Raw genomic sequence first — 26,306 nt, forward strand, 5'->3', positions numbered from 1 at the left:
ACATGATTCAAATTCAGCCCGATATGAGTTTTTCAAGATGTGTGTGTAAAATTCTCCTTTCGGGGGAAAGCTGGAATTTGTGGTGGGAGGTAAATGAGGTGGGAAGGAGGGAGGTTGAGGGAAGCTTCCCTTCAGAACTCTTAGGGCATTTAAATTATTTCTTTGTCTGTCTTCCCTGCCAGAGTGTGAGCACACAAGAGCCGGGATCTTTTCTTACTCAGTGGATGGATGGATGGATGGATGATGGATGGATAAATGGACAGACGATGGATCCTTAGTTAATTAGAACTTCACCTTATTCAATCCTCACATTCTGCTAGGGATTCTAATTAATTCTGATTCTAAGGAGAAAAGTTCACCTCTCAACAGACTTTCCTCTGCAGGTCTATACCAGAGCTGCAAACTGCCAAACTAGGCCTCAGTGGCCTCCTGGAGAGAGTGAAGCTCCTGCTGAAATTTCTGGCTCCATCAGCTAGCGCCTACCCTGGGGAGCAGAAAGACCAAAGCATTGTATTATTCTTTGTGACTCACAGTGCTAAAACAGGAGGGGAAGAATGTATCCTTGATCATATTATTTCTTTATTCCTAATTTGATTTAGAGCCCAGAGAGCTGATCTGTGGCATAAATGATGTATGAGGTCAGACTTTAGTTTACAGGGAGAAGGGGGGCCAGACAACTGGGTTATATACCAACAATCCCCTAGCAATCCTGACGTCATCTCTGTCGGCCTTTTTCTTCCCTAGCCCTCCCCAGGGGAAAGAAAATATGAAGACATTTTCTGGCGGTGGGACAGGATGGAGGAAGAGTTGGGAAGGCAGTTGTTTACACTATTGGCTTAGTAAAAGTAGCTAAGCTTTTAGCTCTCAAAGGACGGTTGTCATAGCAACCCCAGAATTAGGGAGCAGGATGCCTTTTGGCCATTGTCTGGAGTACACAGTCCTTGCTCAGCTTCCCATAAGCTGGTTAAAGAACATACCCAGCCAGGGGTTCTCTTGTGGCTCAGCAGGTTAAGGATCCGGCGTTGTCACTGCTATGGCGTGGGCTCAATCCCTGGCCTGGGAATTTCCATATGCCGAGGGTGTGGCCAGAACCAAAAAACAAAAAAACAAAAAAAACAAAAAAAAAACATACCCAGCCAGATAGGTACAGACCCTGATAGACAGGCGCTCACAGACACAGACAAGTTTTAAGATCACACAGCAAGAGGCAAGTTTCTTCCTACAGCTTTTAATGATCCAGATCACCGAAACTATTTGTCTGCTCCTCAGTTTTCTCCTACACCTATGGGCTGTGGAGACTGGAGACACTCTGATGCCAGCAGAGAACAATCGTCCGGGTGTCACGGAGCTGTCCCAAGGCTTTTACATGCCCATATGTCCCTTCTTGAAATACACGTCCCAGCACCCGCCCCGGCCACGGTTCACTGGTTAGTGTGAAAGTAACACCTGGCCTCAAAAGGTGTTGGGAGGACTGGACACACGGTGGAGCGCATTTCGTGGCTTCCTGGCCCGGAGGTGTCAGGTCTGTGGCTGACCTGAGCCAGCAGCACTGCCCTTGCCCTGGAATCCAGGCCCAGCTCACCCAGATGGGAAAGAGACAGAGGCCTCCTGAGTCTAAGAGCCCTGCGATATCAATGCAAGACTTAGAAAGGATACACAGCACGGCCCTACTGTACAGCACAGGGAACCACAGCCAGTTTCTCAGGATAGAACATGATGGAAGACAGTATGAGAAGAAGAATGGACGTATATACATATTACTATACTGCACAGCAGAAACTGGCACAGCATTGTAAATCAACTATACTTTAATAAAAAAATAAATAACTAGAAAATCTTAAAAAAATCAACAAGGAAACTGATGGCTTTCTGAATTTACTTAAAAGGACAAAATAATAAAGAGTACCAGCTGGCAGCTTAACTGGCATCAAGGCCAGTGCCTCAGGCTTCAGGCCAGAGACATGCAAAAGCTCAGAGGAAGCCCTTTTTGTAAGGCTCGACCCCTGGCAGTCCCTTCTCTGGCCTTTTCGGGGCACAAATCACAGGGTGAGCTAAAAGAGGGGGTGCTCAGAGGTCACCTGCCAACACCTTCATAGCCAAGTGAGAATATAAGTACAGAGAGGTTAAGTGACTGCTCTAAAAACACACAGCCTGTCCATGACACGGCCTGGACGGGAATCCAGGACCCCTGAAAGCTAAATAGATTATGAGAAAAACAGCAAATGATGGAGGCAAAGGAAACAGCTAGAGTGAGAAGGAGACTAACTTAGATACTGAAAACTGGGCACCAGGACCTATTGGAATCGAATGAGATTATTTTCAGAGTAATAGCATAATACTAACCACGACTGACTGTGAACCTACACTGTGTCAGGCACTTTACTAGATGCTTCCGATCGTTTAAGTCTCTGTGACAAGGTTATGCCCATTTAACAGATGGAGAAACTGAGGCTGGAGGAGTGGTTACCAAAGGGAGCCTGAAAGGAGGAGGGGCAAAATAGGGACATGAGATTAGAGGTACAAACGGCTACATACAAAATAAATAAGCAACAAGGAGATACTGTATAGCATTATTTTGTCATAACTTTAAGTGGAGTATCATCTACAAAAATACTGAATCACTATGCAATAACCTGAAACTAACACAATATTTTAAATCACTTATCCTTCAATAAAACAATGCTACTTGCCCAAGACCATGCAAATGCCAAGAGGAAATGTCAAGATTTTCCCAAGTCTTCATGCTGCAAAGCCCGACTCTTGACTCCTTAAGACACCAACTTTCAACCTAAGGAGGGGAAAGGAGCTGAAAGTCCTCATTTATCTTAGGTTCCCATATGTTCAGATCCTAAACCGAGGCATCTGTCTAAGAAGGCCAGGACATAAAGTTAAGACAAAGAGCATTAAATCTGGGAGACGAACAGATTTATAAATTGCAAGTGGCCAGTTGGGGTTGTGTGGGGGTGGTGGATGGGCTTTTCGGTCGAGGCTTAGTGTTATGTGTGTGTGTTTGCTTGCAAGTAAACACCATGACTCTATTTGGGTCTTTTCCTGACATTTAACGTAGAGTCAGAATTCGCCTAGCAGGCCAGGCCAACTGAACGGGGCCTGTTTTTGTTTTTGTTTTTTCCTAGACTTTAGAATCTAAAGGATTTATTAAAGTTGGTCAGACACTGACGCTACACACCAGAGCTTGTCTGAACACCTGACAGGGCTAGATTCCAGAAGGTCTAATTAGTTAGGGAACAAATGTAGGGGACGCTCCAAGATTCCCACCCGCGGGTGGCACTATGTTCGTGCCCTCTCAGAAATCCCTGCCCATGGCCCTCACAACAAGCTCTTGGCTTGCCCACTGGCTGGAAGAGAAAAAATACAGGCATGTCAGAGCAACAAGGAAATTATTTTTCCCTTGAGGCCAAGGACTAAAGCACTAGCTTTGGAGTTGGAAATACCTCCAAAGTTCAGTTCCCAACCTTGAACTTAATTCTTGCTCTGCGGCAAAAGCAATCACTGGACTTTTCGTCATGGTAGTGGATTAAATGAACACGAGGGACATGGGGGCCACTGCAAAGCACCATCTGCACTGCCGTCTAATAGCTACACCCTGAGCTGTACGAGGCAGCCCTGCTAAACCTGTACGGCAGGTGGAAACATGACGTGTACCCAGCGGAGCTTCTCTTTGCCTCGTCTCCATTCTGCCAGGTAGATAATTCACCCACCGTGCATCAGGCTCGCGCTTGGCACTGGGGAGAGAGAAGCAATGAAGACACAGTTCTTGCTGTCCAGACACTTCCATTCTAACAAGAGGGACATGCACGGGCAAACATGATTGCAATGAGGGTACGAGGCATGTGCTATTAGACGTGTGTCGAGGGAACAGAAACGGTACAGAGGAGTGCCGAGTCCTGAGCGGGTCAAGGAAGACCTTCAGAGATGCTGATACACAAATCAAGTTTTGAAGGATGCAGAGGAGTTCAGAAGTGAAAACGGAAAGGATGGCAAAGGGAAGAGCACGTGCAAAGGCCCAGAAGCACACAGAGAAGGACCTCCGGCCCTTCAAGGAATGTGCCTAGTGGCTCGCTACGTCCCCAGCCCGGCTCAGAAGCACAGGAAGAGTCACAGCTCCTCTCTCCAGCTCCGGGCTTGTACCTCCAAGGGTCTCTGACCCTCTTGGGTCAGAACTTCTCCTAATTCTGGCCTCCACGCCCCTGGCCCCAATGACATGTGATAGGTATGCCTTCCTGACTTTGATTTTCTAGGTGCTTCTGGGCATGATCTGCTCTGTGACCTGCAATTATGAGAGACACTCCCCCCCCCCCACCCCACCATGCTCTGGCCAAGAGGCCAGCCCAGCCCAGCCTCCCCAACAGGGACCAGACACATAGAAGGATCTGCAAGTTGTCTGATGGAGCCAGAGTCAAAACGGTAGGTGGGACAGGGAAGTGGCAGGAGATGGTTCTGGAGGTGGGCAGGAGACCAGCCTGACTCCTGCTAAGGAGTCGGGACTTCATCGTACAGACAGCAGGAGCCGCTGAAGGCAGGATGCAGGGGACTGGCAGGTTCTGATCTGCCTCCTCAGGGTGACTCTGGCGGAGACAGGGTGAATGTACTGGAAGAGAGAGGGGGACAATCAGCACAGGAGGCTGCTGCAAACGTCCAAGCAAGACTTGAGAAGGAGAGGAAGCTGGGCTTCCCTGCCATTCGCTGCGGCTGCGCTCAATCAGGACCTCGTGGGGGCAGGGGCGGGACAGACCCGGGTCCCTTTAACTCATCTTTGCTGGTTCTATAGCCCTCCACCCGGGTTCTAATTCTCCCAGCTGGAGGCTGCTTCCTACCCCATCATCCTTGTTCCCCTGTTCTCCCACCTCCTCCTCTTCCCTCGCCCTTCCCCCCTCCTCTTTATTCCATCTCCCCTCCCCTCTCTCTCCCTCTCTCTCTCCCCCCACTGTCTCACCCCTCCCCCGTCTCCTCCTGGGGCAATATACCTGTCTTCTTCCTCTAGCTCAAGCCTCCCTGATGGGGAAAAAAAAAAAAAGAAAAATGGAAAAATAGAGCAGAAAAGCAAGCTTGAACTCCAAAAATCTAACTGCAGAGCAGTCAGCAGCAGTCTGTGAGAAGCAAGTCTGACCTGCAGGAGAACTGCCCTTCTGCCACTTTAAACCAGAAGCCCCTGTGACAAGGAAGAACAAGACAGGTTTGGTCTTTCCCAAGTCTGGAAAGTCTGAGGTGCTCCGCCCATGTTAAAAACAATTTTCGGAGTTCCTGTTGTGGCTCAGCGGTTAAAGAACCTGGCTAGTATCCAGGGGGACCCGGGTTCCATCCCTGGCCTTGCTCAGTGGGTGAAGGATCCGGCGTTGCCACAAGCTGTGGTGTAGGTCACAGATGAGGCTTGGATCCCGCGTGGCTGTGGCTGTGGCTGTGGTGTAGGCCAGGAGCTACAGCTCTGATTTGACCCCTAGCCTGGGAACCTCCATATGCCACAGGTGCAACCCTAAAAAAAGGCAAAAACAAAAAATTTATTTTCCTCATAGATACCATGACCCTGGGGCCTCTCCAGTGATTCTGCCAGCAGACATAGGAAATAGAGACCCATAGACACCACGCTTGGGCCCATGTTCTGGCGTCCCTGTGACCATCCGCCACCTTCTCCCTGCCCAGAACTATCTTCAGCCACTCTCCCCAGGTCACAACAACCTGTTTACAGACATCTAGAATTCCGGGCTCTTTTAGGACAAGGGACGAGGGATGGGTCCAAGTGGGCAGCAAAGTCTTCTCTAAGAGAAGCCGTCCCTCCAGATCTATTTCTGCCAATGTAAACACTTGCCAAGGAAACAGGGCATGTGGGCATGCGCCGGCCCCGCAGGCCCTTGGGTTGCTGCAAAAGGCAACTGGCAAGTCACATGTCATAACAGTGGAAAGTACATATGCAACTATTCTTAGCCCTGGAATGTATACACTGTCTCCCTGCCCAGCCGTTCTTGCACAAAGCTCTAGAAAACTGTGAAAGTGCCTTCAACATAAACAAACCCGGAATTCTCCCAGGACAAATCCTTTGCCAGCTGAAGGAAAGGCCTGGCTTTACGGTTTCATTTGGAGCCAGAGGTGGACACTCTCCGGAGGGACCAGCCGGACCAGGCATCAGGTGGGTGTCTCCTCACACAACAAGGTAAATAATTCTAATGTTTCATTCTTCTGCAGGTAGATGGCCAGATGTCATCCAATAAATCCCGTCCAGGGCATTGTTTGGTCTGTGCTTTCTACGTATCTCATTTTAAAAACAAACCCCAAAAGATTCTGTGAAGTCATGTTAAAAAAAAAATCGCAAAGGTCCACTTTCATCCCCCGTTTGTTTGGTTGCCAGAGGGCCACGCCCCCACAGTGACATCCTTAGGGAAGGACTAACGCCCAGCAAGATGTTCAGATGAGTTTACCAAATAAGAGATGTGCTGAGAACCAATCTGGGGAAAAGTGCGCAGACTTTGCTGATCAAATGCACAGACTGTCACCTTGCTTCAGGCTAACATTTCAGCCCGTGACCCCTGGCCATCTTCAGCTTTGCCCGATTTATCCAACCGTCTTCTTCTTTCGGTTTTTCCTGTGTGTTTCTCAGATTATCCGCAGATACTGTTTGCCTGTTACCTTTGAGAGTGCTCCTAACCAAAGAGAGAGGTGTCTGCTGTGAGGCCCAGGCTGCAGGGGGTCTCCCTTTCCAGTGTCGCTAGGCGACAATCGTGGCGATACCCACAGCATCCTGGTGAAGGGACGTAGCGGCCCTAAGTCTTGGGGCCACCACCGCTAAACCCTCCAGCACGTGCTCCCTCTGGGGACTTCTCCCCGTCTTTGTAGGATGGACGAGGAGTTGCCGGATGGGCTGCTCTTCAAAGACCAGGACTTCTCCTCTGACTTGTTGCGGCAGCTCAACCGCCTGAGGCAAAGCAGGATCCTGACTGATGTGAGCATCTGCACGGGGCCCTGGGAGGCCCCCTGCCACCGCACCGTGCTGGCCTCCAGCAGCCCCTACTTCAGGGCCATGTTCTGCAGCAACTTCCGCGAGAGCCGGGAGGCCAAAGTCCAGCTGAAAGGCATCGACTCTGCCACCCTGGAGCGCATCATCTTGTACGTGTACACGGGCGAGGCGCGCATCACAGCGGAAACCGTCCTGCCCTTGATGGAGGCGGCCTCCATGCTGCAGTACCCCAAGCTGCTTGAGGCCTGCTCCTCCTACCTCCAGAGCCAGCTGACCCCCGGCAACTGCCTGGGCATGGTCAGACTCTCTGAGGTCTTCAGTTGCGAGCCCCTCAGGAGGAAAGCCCGGGAGGTGGCCTTGACACACTTCCCAGAGGTGGCCGCGTCGGCTGATCTGAAGGAGCTCTGTGCCTTGGAATTGCGAGACTATCTGGGGGACGACGGGCTCTGTGGGGAGGAGGAGAAGGTGTTTGAGGCCCTCATGGTCTGGATCAAGCATGACCTCCAGGCCCGGAAGCGACACGTGCAGGAGCTGTTCAGGCAGGTCAGGCTTCAGTACGTCCACCCGGCCTTCTTCCACCACTTCATCGCCAACGACGCCCTCCTGCAGTCCTCGCCCCCATGCCGGACCATCCTGGAGGCGGCCAGGAGGCAGATGTTCTCCTTGCACAGCACCCCCAGCGCCCCGGACCTCCAACTGCTCTGGCACGTCCCCCCAAGAAACTCTTACCAAGATTTCCTCCTCCTCTTGGGTGGAAGGAAGGACAACCAGCAGACCACCAGGGACGTCCTGCTGTATGACGCACAGAGCGGCCAATGGCGGAGCCTCGCCAAACTCCCGGCCCGGCTGTATAAGGCCTCGGCCGTCACCCTGCACCGCAGCGTCTACCTGCTGGGAGGCATGGCCGTGGGCGCGGGGAAGAGCGAGCCCAGCCACAGCGTGTACGTCTTCTCCCTGAAGCTCAACCAGTGGAGGCCGGGGCCGCCCATGCTGGCCGCCCGCTACTCCCATAGAAGCACGGCCCACAAGAACTTCATCTTCGCCATCGGGGGGATTGGAGAAGGGCACGAAGTCCTGGGCTCCATGGAGAGATATGACAGCATCGGCAACGCCTGGGAGAGGATGGCCCCCATGCCCGTGGGCGTGCTCCACCCTGCGGTCGCTGTGAAAGACCAAAGACTCTACCTTTTTGGGGGAGAGGACGTCATGCAGAACCCCGTGCGCCTTATCCAGGTAATTGGTCCTTCTCATCTTGCCTACACACACACACACACACACACACACACACACACACACAGACACAGACACACACACACATGCACATGTGCACATGCACACACTCACTTGAGCACACACTCATACACACTCATCCATATAGACACACACAAATGCACGCACACACACATATACATTCACACAACATCCATGTACACCATGTATGTGTCATGACACAAATGCGCATATACATCCATGCATGTACTCACATACATTCATATATACATACACACTTGCCATTTGCAGGGGCAGGAAAAAAGAGGGAAGAAAGGACTTAGTTAAAGTTCAGCCAGATTTTATCCATGTATGAAATCTTTTTGTGTAAGATTAATACATACAAAGGTACATCAGAGGCTTCTAAAGGTTCTAGCCAGGACACACTGGATGCCAGATCATGAAGTCCTTTAGGGATATTGTAGCTGCTTCTAACCTAAATCAGCAAGGCCTTAAAAGATTTCCCAGCACTGGTCCACAGTCTGTCACCAAATCCCCTGAGACCCAACCTCAGACCTGCTACCTCTGGGGTCTACAGTTTACAAAAGTTTACGAGACAGTCGAAGGCACAGTCAGGTTGGGGACCCCCGCCTTCAATAACCGGGGGTGCTAATGTCACTAACAAACTCTCTGAGAAACGTGATTAAGAAAGATCAAAATCTCAGATACTGGGTGTTTCCCAGCTTGATGCAAGTCCTAGTCTCTGCAGCTCACCTAAAGATACGAAAACCTTCAATAACGAGTCTCTCTTTAAAGATGATCCGCCAACACAAAGGCCCTGAAGCGGGAAAAGGGGCACAGTCCATTGCCTGGAGGAACCAAGAGTGAGCGTGGTTGTGACCCAGAGGAAGGGGGAGAAAGCTTGGGCGCCGAGGCCGAGCTGGGGGTGGTTGGTCCCCCCGTAATCTCCATCGGCAGCCCCAAGCCACTCTGGGAAACCCCCTCCATCCAGACTGCTGCCCCTGCCCCCCTCCTACAGAAATTCCAGAACATTTTTAGGTGATGGGTGTTTGCAAAGACGAGGCTGATCTGGCAGGGCTTTCCAGGCCTCGTCAAGGAATTGGGGTTCGAGCCTGAGGGTAACAGAGTTGGGAGGTAGTCGATTTTCACTTGTAGAAGTTCCCTCTGGATGCTTTGTGGAGAAGGGCCTGGCGGAGGCCTGAGTGGACAAAGGAGGAGCATTGGGAGAAGCTTCTTGAGGCGCAGGGGAGGGATGATGGTGGAGTGGGCTGAGCCGGTGCCAGAGGAGACAGAACAATGACAATTCTGATTTAATTCTTTTCTTGTTTTTTGCTTTCCTTCACTTCTCCATACCATATTTTTGGCTCTTTCCTGAATATCTAGGCAGACCATTCTAGTCTGTTCCAAATCCCACTCATTCACTTGAGCCAAGAGAGACATGCTCTGCTGCCCCCCAACCCACAAGCTCTGGCCACAAACCACAGGTATAATAAAGTGCTTCGATGTAAAGCTAGAGTCCCCCTTACCTCTTTTTATATATATATATATATATACACACACATATATATATACACACACATATATATTTTTACATGATTTTCATTTTTGCCATTATAGTTGGTTCCCTTACTGTTTTAAAAACTGTATTTCAAAAGAAAGTCCATAAATATGCTAACAATTATAAAATTGTTAGCAATTCCTAAGAATAAATACAAAGCTCCAAAAAACTACCTCAACAAGGAATGCATAGATTGTAAATCAACTTTACCTTTGATTTTTAAAAAGGACCAAAAAAAAAAAACAAAAAAAAAACCTTCGTTAAAAGTTTGCATAAGGGTAAAAAAAAAGAAAAGAAAAATGCATAGGACAATCAAACAAGACTCTTAAAAAGCCAATAAACAATGGAGTTCCCACTGTGGATCAATGGGTTAAGAACTCGACTAGTATCCATGAGGATGCAGGTTTGATCCCTGGCCTCCCTCAGTTGGTTAAGGATACACTGGAACAGTTACACAAGCTGCGGTGTAGGTCACAGATGCATCTCAGATCTGGCGTTGCTGTGGCTATGGTATAGGCTGGCAGCTGCAGCTCCAATTTCAACTTCCATAAGCCACAGGTGTGGGGGGGGGAGCCAAAAAAACAAAACGGAAAAAAAAAAATACGTGAATGATCCTTTTCCACTGCAGTCCTGAGAAGGAAAAAATGGGGCAAGTATTCATTTGGAAGCCCTTCTTATCTGCCTAGCACTAGCTCTGTAATGGAAATTTGTACTCATTCAGATATAGCTCAGGATGAATGCTTGGGGTTATTTGATGGGGCAGGCTGGATTTTCAGGCATAGGTTCAAAGATTTCTTCACGGATGGTTTATCTGCATGCAAGCATTCTTTGAAGAACTCTACCGCTGTGGGGATACTGTGCAAATTGTGTGTACGTGTCCCTTGCTACCTAGCCTTCTTTCTACCCCTGTTGCTGGATGACGTTAAGCAAATCCTTTACCATAACAAAGTATCATTTCCTCCACGGGTCAAAGACCATCCTTTGTTATCCTTACCTCAACCTATCATAAGATGGGAAGCAAATGTTTACTTTTGAAACCATCACCAACGCTGATAGAGAAAAGAAAGCCAGGAGGCAATTACTCAAGTAAAATGCAACCAGTGTTTCCTTTTCCTCCACGGATCTCAATTTCTAGAGTGTCACCTATAGATATGCAGAGGAGACTACAGGGCTTGACAGCCATGTGGTTGCCCCCGTCTCCAGCTTTAGCCCCCTCTATGCTTCACCAACTTCAAGGGCATCAAAAGCCTTTACCCGAGCAGAGCCAAGAGTGTGGATGGACAAAAGCGTGGACTCTGGGTTCGACCAGACCAGACCTTCTGCCACTCTAGCTATGTGACCTTGAGCATGTCACTTAACCTCTTTCAGCCTCAATGGTCTAATCTGAAAAATGGAGAGAACTAATGGTATCTACATCATAGGATGGTTGTGAAGATCACATTTGGTGAAAAGATAAAATATAAGGCCTTTGACATGGTGGCAATTATAGTTTCTATAGAAAGAATTTCCAGTGAAGAATCCTGGAATGTATTCATTCCTTCTTTTCTTATATGTGAAGTCCAGCCTATATCTCTGGTGCTAAACTTTGTTAATTAATGAACTAATTGACATTGGACACTTGAACTTTCAACTGAGGGATTTAACAGGAGAACATGCTCTGGGGAATCATGACTTGCTTCCATTTCAGACCAAGGCCAAGGAATCCTGCCCCCACCCTTTGCCATTTCCTCCTTTTCTCATGCTTCCTTTTTTCCTACGATGCTAATGGCTTTCAGGCAGGAACGGTTCAAAAGCCTTCCTCATTTAGCCCCGAATTTATTCTTGGCCTTAAGACCTTCTTAGATACACTGGAACATTTAGAAATTTAAACATGAGCCAGAAATAAAAATGATTAAAAAATCACTGGTATTATGCACATCCAAGTTGCTCCATTTTTCACGGGCAGGAGAAGACACGTTCGAAGCAAGCTAAGCAAACACATGCGACAAACACATAACACATGGTCTGTCCTACAGACACACAGCTGCCGATCTCATGGGGACACATAAAGACCAATTTCGAATAACAACCTTCTTTCTCGTATTTAGTTATATTTTATTTGTTGATCGTAATATAGCTACATTGTCAGGACTGGAAAAAAAAAAAGTGGAAAGAAAAAGAAATCACTGCTCTTTCGCCCACTTAATCACTTCTTCTGTCTCTTAAAAACATGCAGCACTTAACTGACAGAACATGTAAATCAACTAAGATAAAAAAATTTTTTTTAAAAAAGTACACCTCTAACCTTAAAAAAAAAAAAGGGAAAAAACATGCAGCACACTTTAAAGTGAAATGCTGTGATTATGTATTTCTCCCTCAGGTGTATCACATTTCCAGAAACACGTGGTTCAAAATGGAGACGAGAATGATCAAGAACGTCTGTGCCCCCGCCGTGGTGCTGGGGGAGCGGATCGTCATCGTGGGAGGTGAGTTTGAACAGAGGATGGAGAGCGGACACCAACGTGGCATCTCCCACGGAAAAAGCGTCGCGGATAGACAGATGCTGTTCTCTGGGACAGTTTTTTTTTTTTTTTAAAGCACACCCAGCCAATCAGGGGGGGTATGGACAGCTTAACAAAGCTCTCTCCTCATCCAGAAATTTCTCTATTTATCTGCAAACAAGGAATAAAATCATACCTATTTCATAGAGTTGCGAGCATAAAATAGTGCTCACATCTCTAAACCTCTCAGCACGATCCCAGACCCGGCGCAAACAGTCAAAAAACATTTGCTGTTGTAAATAAGATTAGCTGCTTAGGGATCATTTCTCGGTAACTGCAGTATAATGTTAGGGTTACGAGGGCTGGTTGGTGGGGTGGTCAGATGGACGTGGGTTCAAATCCTGACTCTGCCACTAACTGGCTCTATATTCTGAGGCAAGTTATTAACCTCTTTGTGCATCTTTTTGCTGACTTGCACAATGTGGCTCCTAAAAGTACCCACCAGATAGGGCTGTTGTGGGGACTCACTTTTGAGTTCCCAAAAGCACCTTCATTGGACTGTTAAAACTCTTGGATGAGCGTATTTAGGAATTTAGGAATAACATACACACACTACTATATATAAAATAGATACACAACAAAGACCTGTATAGCACAGGGAACTATACTTAATATTTTGTGTAACTGAATGTAATTGAACCACTTTGCTGCATACCCGAAACAAATATATTGTAAATCAACCATACAATAATTAAAAAAAAAAATCAAAAGCTAACAAGGCTGAGAAGGCCCGTGGCATCTCTGCTCTCTACGATGTAGAGGCTAGGGTCAGACGGATCTGGGTCCAAACCCCAGCTCTGCCATACACGAGACCTTGGGCGGGTTCATGAAACATTCCACGCTTCAGTTGAGAGTCCAGCCTCAGAGGTAGGTGCTGGCAGAGGTCGGACAGGTCTCCCGGCCGCTTGTCTCCAGTTCCAAATGAGTATCGCTGACCTGGTCGATATGCCACTTGGCTTTCAGGTTACACGCGGAGGATCCTTGCTTACGACCCCCAGTCCAACAAATTCGTCAAATGTGCGGACATGAAAGACCGGAGGATGCACCACGGGGCGGCGGTGATGGGGAAGAAGCTCTACGTGACGGGAGGGCGGCGGCTGACCACGGACTGCAGCATCGAGGACCTGGCCTCCTTTGACTGCTACGACCCCGAGACAGACACCTGGACGTCCCAGGGCCAGCTGCCACACAAGCTCTTTGACCACGCCTGCCTCACTCTCCAATGCATCCCCCACTCTGTCACGGTCCCCTGAGGCCCATGAGAAACTGAGAAGCCACCTGGCTTAGTCGAGATGCTCTTATGGCAAGAGACAGAACCTGATTCCAAGAGCTTAACTCTGAAAGGGTGCAGGGAGAGCTCTCAGGACTGAAAGTTCTAGAGCCTGGAGTCCTGAGACCAAGCCTACTGTTCACAGAACTCTCTGTCTCTGTATCTCTTGTCTGTCTTTCCTCTCTCCCTTCCTCCCTCCCTCCCTCCTTCTCTACCTCATTGCCATTAGGCTTTATTCTGCAAACAAGTTTCTTTAGCCTCTTCATCCAGTGTGAGGAAATGTGACAGAAAGTCTAGCAAGCTGGCATCTTTAGGAAAGAACTTTACTCTTATCCATAGAAACGCCCCCTCCCCAAAACAATGCCGATTGGTTCTTTTTGAATTCCCTGTCTCCTGCAATACTTCCAAAGACTGTAGACTGTGCTTCCCGAGACTGTGCAAGTGAACTTGACCTGGATCCTGTCTCCACAGGCAGAGGTGGGGTTAACGACTGTCGCTGATAAAACTGCCAGACTGCACCTAATGGGACAGAAGTGGTTCCCCAAAGCAAGAAATGCTGGGCCGATAAGAACCACATCTGCCCAGAAGAGCATGGCCATTAGGAACAAGAGGGTGAAGACACCCAAAGGGGTCCCTGGAAGCATCTGGTCCAGGCGGCAGAAAGAGCAACTGGCTGAGCCCATGTTCCTCTACCTTCTAGAACGTAGCGCATTGGAACTCCAGGAGAGTATGCGAACCTCAGTTGCTAGTGTTTGCAAAAGTATCTGCACCACTGGAATAAAGTTTGTTTCTGATGCCAAATGATGTTTTTCTCCAGCCTCCAGCAAGCTATAAACCTGCAGAATTAATCACGATTTTCATTTTGGTAAATGTTACGAGAATTGCTTTCCTGAGGAAAGCCAACAAATTCTTTCAGAGATTACAGGCCTTCCAATGCCAGGGCTGACTTTCCCCGTGGCCCTCTTTATCTCACAGTGCCTCCCACACTGGCTCGGTCCCAAACTCAGGAATCAGTTGAAGCTAGGGGCACACTACAATCACCTGGGAAGACGTTTGAAAATGGGGCGGAGCCCAAATCAAGATGGACAGACAGGGATTCCCAGAGGCGGGGCCAGGGCTCCGCATTGTTGAAAAGCATCCCAGTTCATTGCAATGACTGGCAGTCAGGTGGAGAACCACCACCCTTCTCAGCACTGGAGACCGTCCTGTGCTGGTCTCTTCCCCATCCTGTCTCCCCAGACCTGCCCCAGCCCAGGGTAGGTAGAGTCCCCTCCCGACCAATGGAAGCCTCTGGGATGCGTCTTGCTGCCCTGAGCCAGGCACCAGAGTGCCCCCAAGCTGAAGCCTTCCACCCCGGCCAGCTCTCCAGGTCCATGTTCTGGACTTTTCCTTTCTTCGTAGTTTGTATTTTTTTTTTTTTTTTTGCACTTTTTCTCCCACTGGGGTCTGAAGCTCTGCTCAGCTCCCCAGACCACCTGGCTGTGATCCAGACACCCTCCCCAGACAGTCAGCCCCCACTGCTCATCCTCCACGCTGTCCCCAGAGCGTCTGGCTGGCCTAACTCCAACCTCTTCTCTTTGAACCTCCCCATTTCAGGCTCTCAATCCCACCCCTCCCTGAAACTGTACTTGTAATGCCTAATTTTTTTTTTTTTATTTTTAAGGCCACACCCGCGGCATATGGAGAGTCCCAGGCTAGGGGTTGAATTGGAGCTACAGCTGCTGGCCTACACCACAGTCACAGCAACGCGGGATCTGAGCCGCATCTGTGACCTACACCACAGCTCACGGCAACACCGGATCCTTAACCCACTGAGCGAGGCCAGGGATCGAACCCGCAACCTCATGGTTCCTAGTCAGATTCGTTTCCGCTGCGCCATGACGGGAACTCTGAACTATGCTTGTAAGGTAACCAGTGACTCCTACAGTGCCTCGGCCGACCTGACCATCAGCAGCATTGAGGACCCTCCTTCTGTCCTGAAGGAAGAGGACCCTTCCGTCCTCTTTGTCCTCTCTGTGCCTCCGGGACACCCACTCACACCGGCCTCCCTTTCTTCTCCTTGCCATTCCTTCTTGTCTCCTGATTTTCCTGGCTAATCAGCAGTGGTTTATTAACACCAGTGCTCAGCCCTGAGAATTTTTTGGTTCTCCTCTCGCTCCCTGGGTGCATGAGCTCCCCCCGTGCCTGGCTTTCCCTACCACTCACACGCTGTCTCTCATTCCAGACCCCACTGCCTGCCCTTCCTCTCCACGGTGATGCTAAGTAGATACTGCAAACGAAACATGTTCAAGATCACGCTTTTCTAAGACAACTCCTCCCATGGGCTTCTCCATCCTGGCCCAGACCACCTTCTCCCGGTGTCTCAGGCCCAGAGCCTTGGCCACTACTCTTGGCTCTTTCTCAACACTCCACTCCATGTGTTCCGAAAATACCCAGAGCCCAGCAGCGTCACCACCCACAGCTCAGCCTCTGGTCCCAGCCGCCACCTTGTCTCAGGTGAACGCTTAGGATCATGTCTTCACTGACCTCCGCTTCCACCTTCGTCCCCTGAACCTCCTCTCAACACAGCAGCCTGTGTGATCATTTACCAAAGCAAGTCAGAACAGGCCAGTCTCCCGTTCCCTCCAAAGGCTTCTCAGCCGTCTCAGACCACCTGCAGGGACCTGCAAGATTGCCCCCCACTGGCCCTGCGCCCACCCTGCTCCCCTGGTCTCATCGCCCACCACATCCCGCCCCCTCGCCCAGCTGTAGCCTCCAGGCTCACACTTCCCAGGCTGGTCTCCAGCTGTTTCCACGCCGGCTGTGCCCTCCACCTGGAAACCCTGGCCCCAGATCACAACCACGTGGTTCGCCCCGCCTCACCTCCCTCAAGCCTCTGCTCAGAGATGCCCTCCCTGATGGCCCTCTTCTGATCCATCAACAGGTCCTGTCCGTGACACCCCCAAAATAGCCCACAAATACCTCCAGTCCCTCTTTGTTCACTGCTGCTTCTCTGAGTGCAAGCCATTCTCACCGCCTGCCAGCCTCCTAGTAGATTCGCTGCTTCCACTGCTGTCCCTCTGATCGTTCCTCAAGTAACAGGTAATCTTTTCAAAGCACAGAAATGATCATGTTGCTTTCCTGCTTAAAACAATGACATGGCCTTTCCAGGGACCTCTGCATGAAGCCCCTGATCCCTTATCTAGCCTCCAGGGCCTCTGATGACCCAGCAGCTGCCTTTTGTCTGGCCTTGTCTTTTGTGATTCCTCTTCCCCCAACCTGCAGTCATCTCTGCTTCAGCCATCCTTTAGTAGTGCCCCTCATCTCTCTTGCCTCAGGACCTTTGCACATGCTCTTTTTTTTTTTTTTTTTGTCTTTTGTCTTTTTTTTTTGTCTTTTGTTGTTGTTGCTATTTCTTGGGCCGCTCCCGCGGCATATGGAGGTTCCCAGGCTAGGGGTTGAATCGGAGCTGTAGCCACCAGCCTACGCCAGAGGCACAGCAACGGGGGATCCGAGCCGTGTCTGCAACCTACACCACAGCTCACGGCAACGCCGGATCGTTAACCCACTGAGCAAGGGCAGGGACCGAACCCGCAACCTCATGGTTCCTAGTCGGATTCGTTAACCACTGCGCCATGACGGGAACTCCTTTTTTTTTTTTTTTTTAATTTGTCTTTTTAGGGCCACACCCATGGCATATGGAGGTTCCCAGGCTAGGGGTCCAATTGAAACTATAGCAACCAGCCTACGCCGCAGCCACAGTAACGCGGGATCCGAGTCGTGTCTGCGACCTACACCACAGCTCACAGCAATGCCAGATCCTTAACCCACTGAGCGAGGCCAGGGATCAAACCCACAACCCCATGGTTTCTAGTCAGGTTCGTTAACCACTGAACCACGATGGGAACTCCACCTTTGCACGTGCTCTTGTCCCTTCCTGATACACGTCTCTCACCTCGTCACCTTCAATTTTGACCTGACACGCTAGATTAAAAGTCACTGCATCAAGAAGGCCTTCCATGCCCCCACCACCACCCCAGCCTGGGTCAGCTCGAATAGATGCCCCCCTTGTCTCGATACATCCCCTTTGACACCCTTATTTGTGATAATTTGATCACAGATGTTTAGAGCTTTAGATCTGTCCCATTTTCCTCTGCATTCCCACATCCGGGGCTGGGCTCAGTGTCAGCCCCAGGTATGCAGGTCCTCAATAAACATATGATGAGTGAATGAACATAGAGGCTGACTCCCACCATCTCCGGGGTCTCCACCTCAAACTCAGGAGGATGTGTACACGGGCACTGGTTTAAGCCCCCAGACCCTCTGCTAAGGGGGCACTCTGTCCTTCCCCCCTTCCCTCCCCTCCCCCATCCTGAACTGAGTTTAGCGAGTCCAGGTGGCACAGCCTACTCGGCCAAGCTGCAGGGTGAAGGGCTTTGTCCAGAGGGATCTATTTGCCTGGAATTAGAAGCAGGCGTCTTGCCATCTATAAACTCCTCCCGTGGCCTCCAAAAATCCTTCTGTCAGAGACTTGCTAATGCCTTGACTTTCTTTTCCCTTCGTCTCAGTCCAATATTTAATAAGCTGCCAGAGTTTGTGGCTACTCAGAACTCATCCAAGTCTCCCTGGGGCACAGAAGAACTATGTAAACTGCCCGCTGGGATTTATAAAGAAAGATGGCACCAGGGCCAAACACATTAGGACACACGTGGCAGGCCAGCTCTGTGCATCAGTCAGATGCCTCTGACAGGTGCATTCACACACCGGGGCCCACATCTGACCTGGGCTGCAAAGCGACCCTCAGGACACGAGGGATCCTATCCAATCTGCTGAGGATGATCTCAGTCCAAAACGAAAGAGGGAGAAGGTTTTGGCACAAAGCTTCCTTGGTCTCCCTGGCTGAGGAGAGAGCCACAGTCCAGGGCTGAGGTCAAAATATATTTAGCCAGCAGCAGTTAAACCGAAACATTTTAAGTAGAAAAATGTCAACCAGCCTGACTAATCATCTCTACAGGCAACAAGGGAAGGGGGGGTGACAGGGACTGAGGGCTAAGCAAGAACACATTATCAAAAACATCAAACACCCTGTCTCCCAACACACGCCAGTGAGCAGGAGAGGAGCCAGCAGAGAAAACAGTGCTGGAGGGAAGAGACCGAGGCACGGGGAGTGGTAAGTGGGCCCTGGAGGGGCTGCTCCAGCACTGAACACGCCCCCAGCCCCGACTCCCAGCGGGCGCCTGGGAAGAGGGTCTGCAGGGCTGAGGCTGCCATCAGGCTAATCACAGACTGGGACATGGCCAGCAGACACTGCATGGTGTCCCCTGGCACAGTAACATGGTCCCAGTGGGACAGAGTTGCTGGCATCCTGGCCCCAGCCCTTGCAGACTCTGCCGCCTCTCTCCCCGTGAGCAGTGGTCGCTCTGAAGGTGAGACCCCGTGAGCCGCCAGTCTCCCCGCCAAGTGGTCTCCTCCTTGTGGTCCTGCCCCTCCCTCTCCCGAATCCACTCTGCCTGGTGAATAAGAGCAAGTCCTGAGTATCCACATCTTAAATACCCAGTTCCAATGGAGGATGAGTTTACCTTCACCGCCTACAACAAGACTCTGCGACATCCCAGAGGGCAAAGACTATGACTGGCTTTACTCAAACACTCCGGGGAGTTCCCGCCGTGGCTCAGCGGTTAATGAACCTGACTGGCATCCATGAGGACGCAGGTTCGATCCCTGGTCTTGCTCAGTGGCTTAGGGATCCGGCGTTGCCATGAGCTGTGGTGTAGTTCTCATACGCAGCTCGGATCCCACGTTGCTGTGGCTCTGGTGTGGGCCGGTGGCTGCAGCTCCAATTTGACCCCTAGCCTGGGAACCTCCACATACCGCAGGTGCGGCCCTAAAAAAGAGAGAAAGACAAAACAACAACCAAAAAAACCCACTATGTCCTCAGGACGTCTGGCATTGCCCTTCCCTCCCAGCTCCTGTGAGACACACATGTCCAGGCCCCCGTGCCTTTGCACATGCTACTTCTGCTATGATGTCTTCCCCAGCCCCACCCACCGAACTCTTCCTTGGCCTTTACCTCCTCCGTGGAGCCCTCTCCAGCCTTTCTACCCACCTCCCTCCCTCCTTCCCTTTATTCTAGCTCCTTTCACGCTGTAGCATAGAGACCTGTTGAATGGAGATGAAAGGGGACCCAAAGATAGAGTCTTGGTGCCCTGTGAACCTGTAGGTCAAGTTTAATCAGTACCTGGCACACAGACGGTGCCAACATGTTGGTGGAATGAATGAATGGCTTGCACAAGTGAACGGGTTTTAAATACCACGGGGCTGTCTACGCTGCTCTGGGTGAGAACAAAGGCTTAATTATCAGGTGAACTGGGGGTTACGTCAAGGAAGAACCCCAATGGTGTCAAAGCTTTAAAAACGATTACTGCAGATCTATCTAAGAACAAGGAACAGCACAGACTAGAGGGGTGTGAAAGGCGGTGAGGGAGAAAATGACACTGATCCTCACCCCGAGACCACTGTTCAAAGGGGCGCAGCTGGAGTTCCCGTCGTGGCGCAGTGGTTAACGAATCCAACTAGGAACCATGAGGTTGCGGGTTCGACCCCTGCCCTTGCTCAGTGGGTTAACGATCCGGCGTTGCCGTGAGCTGCGGTGTAGGTCGCAGACGCGGCTCGGATCCCGAGTTGCTGTGGCTCTGGCGTAGGCCGGGGGCTACAGCTCCGATTCGACCCCTAGCCTGGGAACCTCCATATGCCGCGGGAGCGGCCCAAGAAATAGCAAAAAAAAAAAAGACAAAAAACAAACAAACAAACAAAGGGGCGCAGCTGATGGCCTGCAGATGACCCAGATCCCCAGAACTCGGCGGGCCCTCTGTCCTCGGGGATCATTTTTCAGAGAATCCCCCCGCCCGTCATCTGGACTTGGAAGGCACTGCAGCCCTTCCCAGCCTCAGGGGCCCCCGACTACCCTCCCTTCCCAGCAATTGTGTTGTGGAAGCAGCACGTTGTGCCGCAGAGAATACAAACGTAGGAGCAGAAGAGACCTGGGCCTGGATGTGGGGTCTGCCACTCACTGGCAGTGCAACTTTTTTTTTTTTTTTTTTGTCTTTTTGCCATTTCTTGGGCCGCTCCCGCGGCATATGGAGGTTCCCAGGCTAGGGGTCGAATCGGAGCTGTGGCCACCAACCTACGCCAGAGCCACAGCAACGCAGGATCCGAGCCGCGTCTGCAACCTACACCACAGCTCACGGCAACGCCGGATCGTTAACCCACTGAGCAAGGGCAGGGACCGAACCCGCAACCTCATGGTTCCTAGTCGGATTCGTTAACCACTGCGCCATGACGGGAACTCCATGGCAGTGCAACTTTTGACAAGTTACTTGACCTCGCTGAGCCTCAGGTTCCACCTCTAGGAAATGGGCGGACTTTTACCAACCCGAGGGAGTGTCCGGAGAACAAGAAAGATGATGGCCATTAACAGACAGTACAGTGTCTGACATCAAGTGGGCAATGGACACGGTCAAGTTCCTGTCCCTTCCTCCCTAACCGCTCCTTCTCCCTGTCTTCACTACCAGCCAGTCTGCACGTCCCCGATGAAAAAGTTCCCTCAATACCCACTTTGACCAAGGCTGTGCCCTTGACCCGGACAGCCCCGAACAGCCCCGTCCCTGCGGCTGCCCCAGCTTCTCACGGCTGCGGACCCGACTCCTGCATCTTGTTAGCGGAGCCTCCTCTGACAGCACTGCTCTCTCTCACTCGGTGACTCACAGACTGCTGTTAGGCATTCAACAAATGCGGCCCAGAAACCTCCAGGCCAGGCACGGTGGTGAATGTGAGGGTCACGGACTGAACAAGAGGCGAATGAGGCTCCTGCTGTCACCAACGGCACAGGCCAGTGGAGTTCTGCCAACTGGATGTGCTCAAAAGGACGGGAGAGAGGTGGGAAGACCCCGACACTTGTCCTTCCAGGACTCAGCTCAGATACTGTGTTGCTCCCAATGCTGCCACAACAAACCACCACAAAGTCGGTGTCTTCAAACAACAGAAATTTGTTTCTCAGTGTTCTGGAGCCTGGAAACCCCAAATCACAGTGTAGGCAGGGCTGGGCCTGCTCAGAAGCCTCTGAGGAAGTATCTTTCCTTGTCTCTCCCAGCTTCTGGAAAACTTGGCCTTTGCTCGGCTGGCAGCTGCATCACTCCCAAGTCTGCTTCCATCACCATGAGACCTTCTCTGCATGTCCTCCTCTGTCTCTTATTGAGTTTGAGGCCCACCCTAATCTACATGATTGCATCTTGATCCTTAACTCATTACATCTACAAAGACCCTATTTCCAAAGAAGGTCCCATTCTGAGCGTCCGCGTTGACATGAATTTGGTGGGAGGCATGATCCAGCCCCCTGCAGAGAGCATCTCCCCCAAGAAGGCATCCTTGATGGGGGCTCGCGGCCCTCTGCCCCAGGCTGGGCACCGTGACACTGACTCCTCCTCATGTCCCCCTTTTGTCAGGGGCATCTCGTGGGCGGGGACAATGCCTGAGAAGACACTCCGTAAACGTGTATTGGTTGGGCTGCAGTAAATGATGCCACAGGGACTAGCAACTCTTCAACAGACTTCAAGGCCGATGTCTACAAGACACAGCTTCTGAGTGGCGTCCCCAAGGCCAAGGTGCGCAATTGTTGCCACATGCCAATCAAGAAAGAGGCAGAGTCCGTGAGGACGAGCCCAGGGTCAGGCGTGAGCGGGGATCTAAGAGAACTAAGCCGTTGGCACCATGTCACCACAATGTCTCCTTCTCGGTCTTGCCAACATAGGCCTTTGGGGGGATGCTGTGAGAGGCTGCACCTTACAGCAGAAGCCAGCGCTGAGGGAGTCTGGTCTCTGAAATGTCAGCTCTCACGCAATCTTAGAGGAATTCTAGGCTCCCGTTCAAGTGCAACGTCATTCTCCTCATGTGGGGAATTTGGGTTTTGTTTTCTCTTTCCTCTTCATTTCACTTGTTTGATTTAATTAGAATTCCAGCGCATGAGGTCCAGAATTCTCCAGCAACGCACCCAGAACAAGCTGCTGGTCCAGAATATGGTGACTGGAGGCGAGAGCGTCCAGAGTACCAGGTGTTTGTAAGTTAGGAAGACGCGCGTCCTATTCAAAATCAGAGCTTGTCTCTGCGGTTTCCCCAGAAGACCCGCTGGCCCTACCCACACTCGGAGACAAGAGGCCACCTCAGGGCAATGGCAAAGTCAAAATCCTCTGAGAGGGGCTGGAAGGGAAGCAATTTGGAGACCTCTATACTCAAGATAAGACCAAGGAGAAAATAGAATTCATTAGTGGAGCCTCTGAGACACTTATCTTTCGGGGCGTGTTAGCGAAGAAAACAGAATTAATCCCTACTTTGGGTATAGATTTATTTGGCTTAACTTATCGTAAGGGCAAAACTAAGAATGCTAATGGCTTTGAGAGATCCCAGATAATTCTCCACTCGAGACAGAGACCACCGGGGTCTGTGCACACAGGGGTAAACATTAGCCCTCAGAAAATGTTTGCTGAATGCATAAGTCCGTGAGTGACGATGACTGATGGTGCTTGCCCACCCGCTAAACACTGTACCTAAATGACCTGGCTCAGCTATTGTCCAGCATCTCCTCAGCACTCTTGCTGAAACCTTATCCAAAATAGCCTCTACCCACTCCACTGCATTATTCTTTCTCACCCCTTGCATATTTTCTCTATACCTTTTCTCATCACTATTTTATCTGCTTTCTGGGGTTCAGTTGATTGACACCCTCACCCCCGTGGAAGTACCACATGGATGGAGAACAAATCTGCCGTGGTTCCCTGGTTCCCTGGTTCCTGACACGGAAGAGGCAAAGGACAAAGATTTGTTGAATGAACGAATGAATGAATGTCAGCAAAAAAGAGAAAGATGGTTGGTGGGGTGGTGAGCATAGGGTCTGTAGGAGGAGGGGATTAACTGGCCATGGGGAGGGCATGTTCTCTATCCAGAGGCTGATGCTGCAGGAAGATCACTCTGCAGGCAGCCAGTGGAAGGATGGAAAAGTCCAGAGAGCAGATGGGCTGCCGTTCCCATCCCATGATGCACTGTGGCCACTGACTTGACAGCGAGGAGTTAGGAAGCAAGGCAGCGGAATCCACACGGAGCCGGACACTAACTGGATGCAGAGAGGGGAGGAGGTGGGGAGCAAGGAAGAGAGAGTGCAGATGCTGGCCTGGCTGACCTACGGGATGCCTATGTCATCAGCAGAGAAGCGCAAAACAAAAGGAAGGGAAGTATGCCATGGGGCTGCCAGTCGGGAGGTGAAAACTCCGAGACAGCGTGGCCTCCTCATCCAGAGCAGTGTCCCTTGCCCAGGGGCTGACACAGGTCCCATGGATCTGTAATTTTGCCTACAGTCTGTCTCCCTTATGAGATCTTAGGGACCCTTCATTCAGAAACCCTTTTAAAACTCCTCAGCCACCAGTGAAAGCACCTCTAATAATGGCTTATGTGGTGAACTTCCACGTCTGTGGAGGACCTGTAAGGCAGTGTCTGAGTGGATGCGAGCACAGATGGAGCCAACGTGTGTGGCTGTGTGGCCCTGGGAAAATTAACCTACCTCTCTGATCCTCAGTTTCCTCATCTCCGAAATGGGGACTACAACACCTGCCTCCTTATGGAGTTTTTGAGAGGATTAACTGAATTATTAGACACAAATGCTGTCTGTGAGTTAGCCATTATCACCATTTATGTAATTACATATAATGCACTGCAAAGAGCCATCTGTAGCTGTGTGGCCTTGGGGAGGCCCCTTAACCTCTCTGAACATCAGTGTGCCCTTTGCTAAAATGGTGATGGTGACCCTCTCACTCCGTAGGGGGCTGAATCATGGCCCCAAAGATAAAACCTTATTTGGAAAAGGGGTCTTTGCAAATGTCATTACAAGAAGGATCTCGGGATGAGATAATCCTAATGGATTAATCATGATTAGCTGAGTGGATCATAAATCCAATGGCGAGTGTCCTTACGAGAGAAAGGCTGCGGGAGGTGTGAGACGCCGAGAAGGCAACAGTGGATGAAGGCAGAGACCGAACACAGGAACCCGCAAGCCAAGGAACCCACCCCCACCTGGGGCCAGCAGAACCTGGAAGAGGCAAGGAAGAGTCTCCACCTAGAGCCTCTGGACGGAGGGCAGCCCTGCCAACACCTTGGCTTTCAACTTCTGGCCTCCAGAACCATGAAAGAACAACTCTCTGGTGTTTTAGGCCACCAGGTTTTGGTGACTCATTGCAGCAGCCACGGGAAACTAAGACATTGGTTCATAGGATTGCTGCAAGGATTGAAGGAGGCAACTTCCACAAAGTAGCCAGCAACCAACAATTTATAACAATTACTGTTATAATTTACCTCCCTTCCCTGGCCCTTCATCTCCCCTCCTATAAAACGAGAATTCAGACGGGATAAAGGTGTCCAGGTTTTTGCTACCTCGTGCCAGCTCAACTCCTTCACGAGGCAGGTTAATGTTACTGCCTCATCTCCCTCCGCCTCCCTTCTGCCTCTCGTTCAAAGGCACCATGATGGAGAATGTCCCCAGTTTAGGAGTCTGTACATCTCGGTGTCCATCAAAGAGGATGCTGGGCACTTGTTCTTATCTCATCTCCAAACTGGAGGGGATGATGAGACCACAGAATCCTGAGCAGTCACCCTTCTGATCGTCCAACATGAAAGAAGACCCCGGGCAAGTCACTCAAGCCCACTAGGGCACGACTACCACAATTATATTTTAGGAATTATAATATTCCCCTCCTTCTGGGGGCTCGTGGAAGAGGAAGCACTTAAGATGACCATGTAAATGTCAAAAGTGAAAATAATAACCACAAGGAGTTCCCACTGTGGCTCAGCAGGTTAAGAACCTTACCTAGCATCTGTGAATGTGTGGCTTTGATCCCTGGACTCGTTGAGGGGGTTAAGGATCCAGCGTTGCCATGAGCTGCGGCGCAGTTCGCAGATGCGGCTCGGATCTGATGTTGCGGTGGCTGTGGAGCAGCTGCAGCTCTGATTCAACCCCTAGCCTGGGAACTTCCATATGCTGTGGGTCTGGCCATTAATAATAATAATAACCACGAATGGTGGGGGTAATGACAGATGTATAAGTAAAATGTGCCATGACATTAAAAATGGCCATGACATTTACAATGTAAATTTGCAACGGCTTTGTAAAGGACAATGACAGCAGAAAGGATGGGAGGAAGGAGATGGCAATGCTTCGTGGGCGTACTGGTGGGGATCTCTCAGCAGACTATGCAGAGAGGACCGCAGCTCCCTGGCTCCATCCTCTCCTCTTCTCACTCTTTGCCCTCCGTCTGGAGTCAGGAATGCAGGGACACTCCTAGCAGAATGGGGAAGCCACAGATCCATTTATCTTTCTAAAAAATAAATCTGGCCAGATTGCTCCCTTTCTTAAATCCTTTCAATGGTTTCCTGCCTTGAAAAATTCAAACTCCACTTCCATACCCACAAGGTCCTTTGTATATGTATGAATCGACAGCCTCCACTTGATTAGGTAACAAATAAAATGGTAGCAGAGGACCCCCTGCCCCCAAGAGGCACTCCAAGGATGCTCATTTCCTTGCTGCCCCCATATTCCCTGTTCTCTTCAACTAGCCGGAAGGAGGACTCTCTGATTTGCCTATTAACAATGACGTTCAGCTATTAGCTACAGCTATAGATACACAGAAACAGAGACTAAATCGATCTCAGGTCCCTGGCCACTGG

At 50.5% G+C, this 26,306-nt stretch overlaps 1 protein-coding gene and 1 long non-coding RNA gene across 5 annotated transcripts in view; one reads left to right on the top strand and one right to left on the bottom strand.

Moving 5' to 3' along the window:
• Positions 1–26,306, bottom strand: part of LOC146403693 (uncharacterized) — a 152,933-nt gene that overhangs the window by 41,436 nt on the left and 85,191 nt on the right. The window lies entirely within an intron of this gene.
• On the top strand, positions 3,510–14,366 carry KLHL38 (kelch like family member 38). 2 transcript variants are annotated; one of them, XM_085021719.1, is made up of 4 exons: positions 3,510–4,425; positions 6,199–8,200; positions 12,115–12,220; positions 13,259–14,366. In XM_085021719.1, exons 2-4 carry the CDS (start codon positions 6,848–6,850, stop codon positions 13,546–13,548), a joined length of 1,749 nt encoding a protein of 582 aa, XP_084877845.1. In that variant the 5' UTR covers positions 3,510–4,425; positions 6,199–6,847; the 3' UTR covers positions 13,549–14,366. The 2 variants fall into 2 exon arrangements, with proteins under 2 accessions (XP_084877845.1, XP_020944613.2); XM_021088954.2 differs by lacking the exon at positions 3,510–4,425 and adding an exon at positions 5,945–6,142 and having other exon boundaries at positions 6,611–8,200.

Source organism: Sus scrofa, chromosome 4 (assembly GCF_054392235.1).
Source record: "Sus scrofa isolate SSC_HxYL_T2T_F1_AM1 chromosome 4, Sscrofa_HxYL_maternal_Yorkshire_Landrace_v2.0, whole genome shotgun sequence".
NCBI lineage: Eukaryota > Metazoa > Chordata > Mammalia > Artiodactyla > Suidae > Sus > Sus scrofa.

Coding starts and splice junctions, on each gene's coding strand:
- KLHL38 (XM_085021719.1), top strand. CDS start 6,848: ATGGACGAGGAGTTGCCGGATGGGCTGCTCTTCAAAGACCAGGACTTC. Junction 8,201..12,114: donor ACCCCGTGCGCCTTATCCAG/GTAATTGGTCCT, acceptor TTTCTCCCTCAG/GTGTATCACATTTCCAGAAA. Junction 12,221..13,258: donor GCGGATCGTCATCGTGGGAG/GTGAGTTTGAAC, acceptor CTTGGCTTTCAG/GTTACACGCGGAGGATCCTT.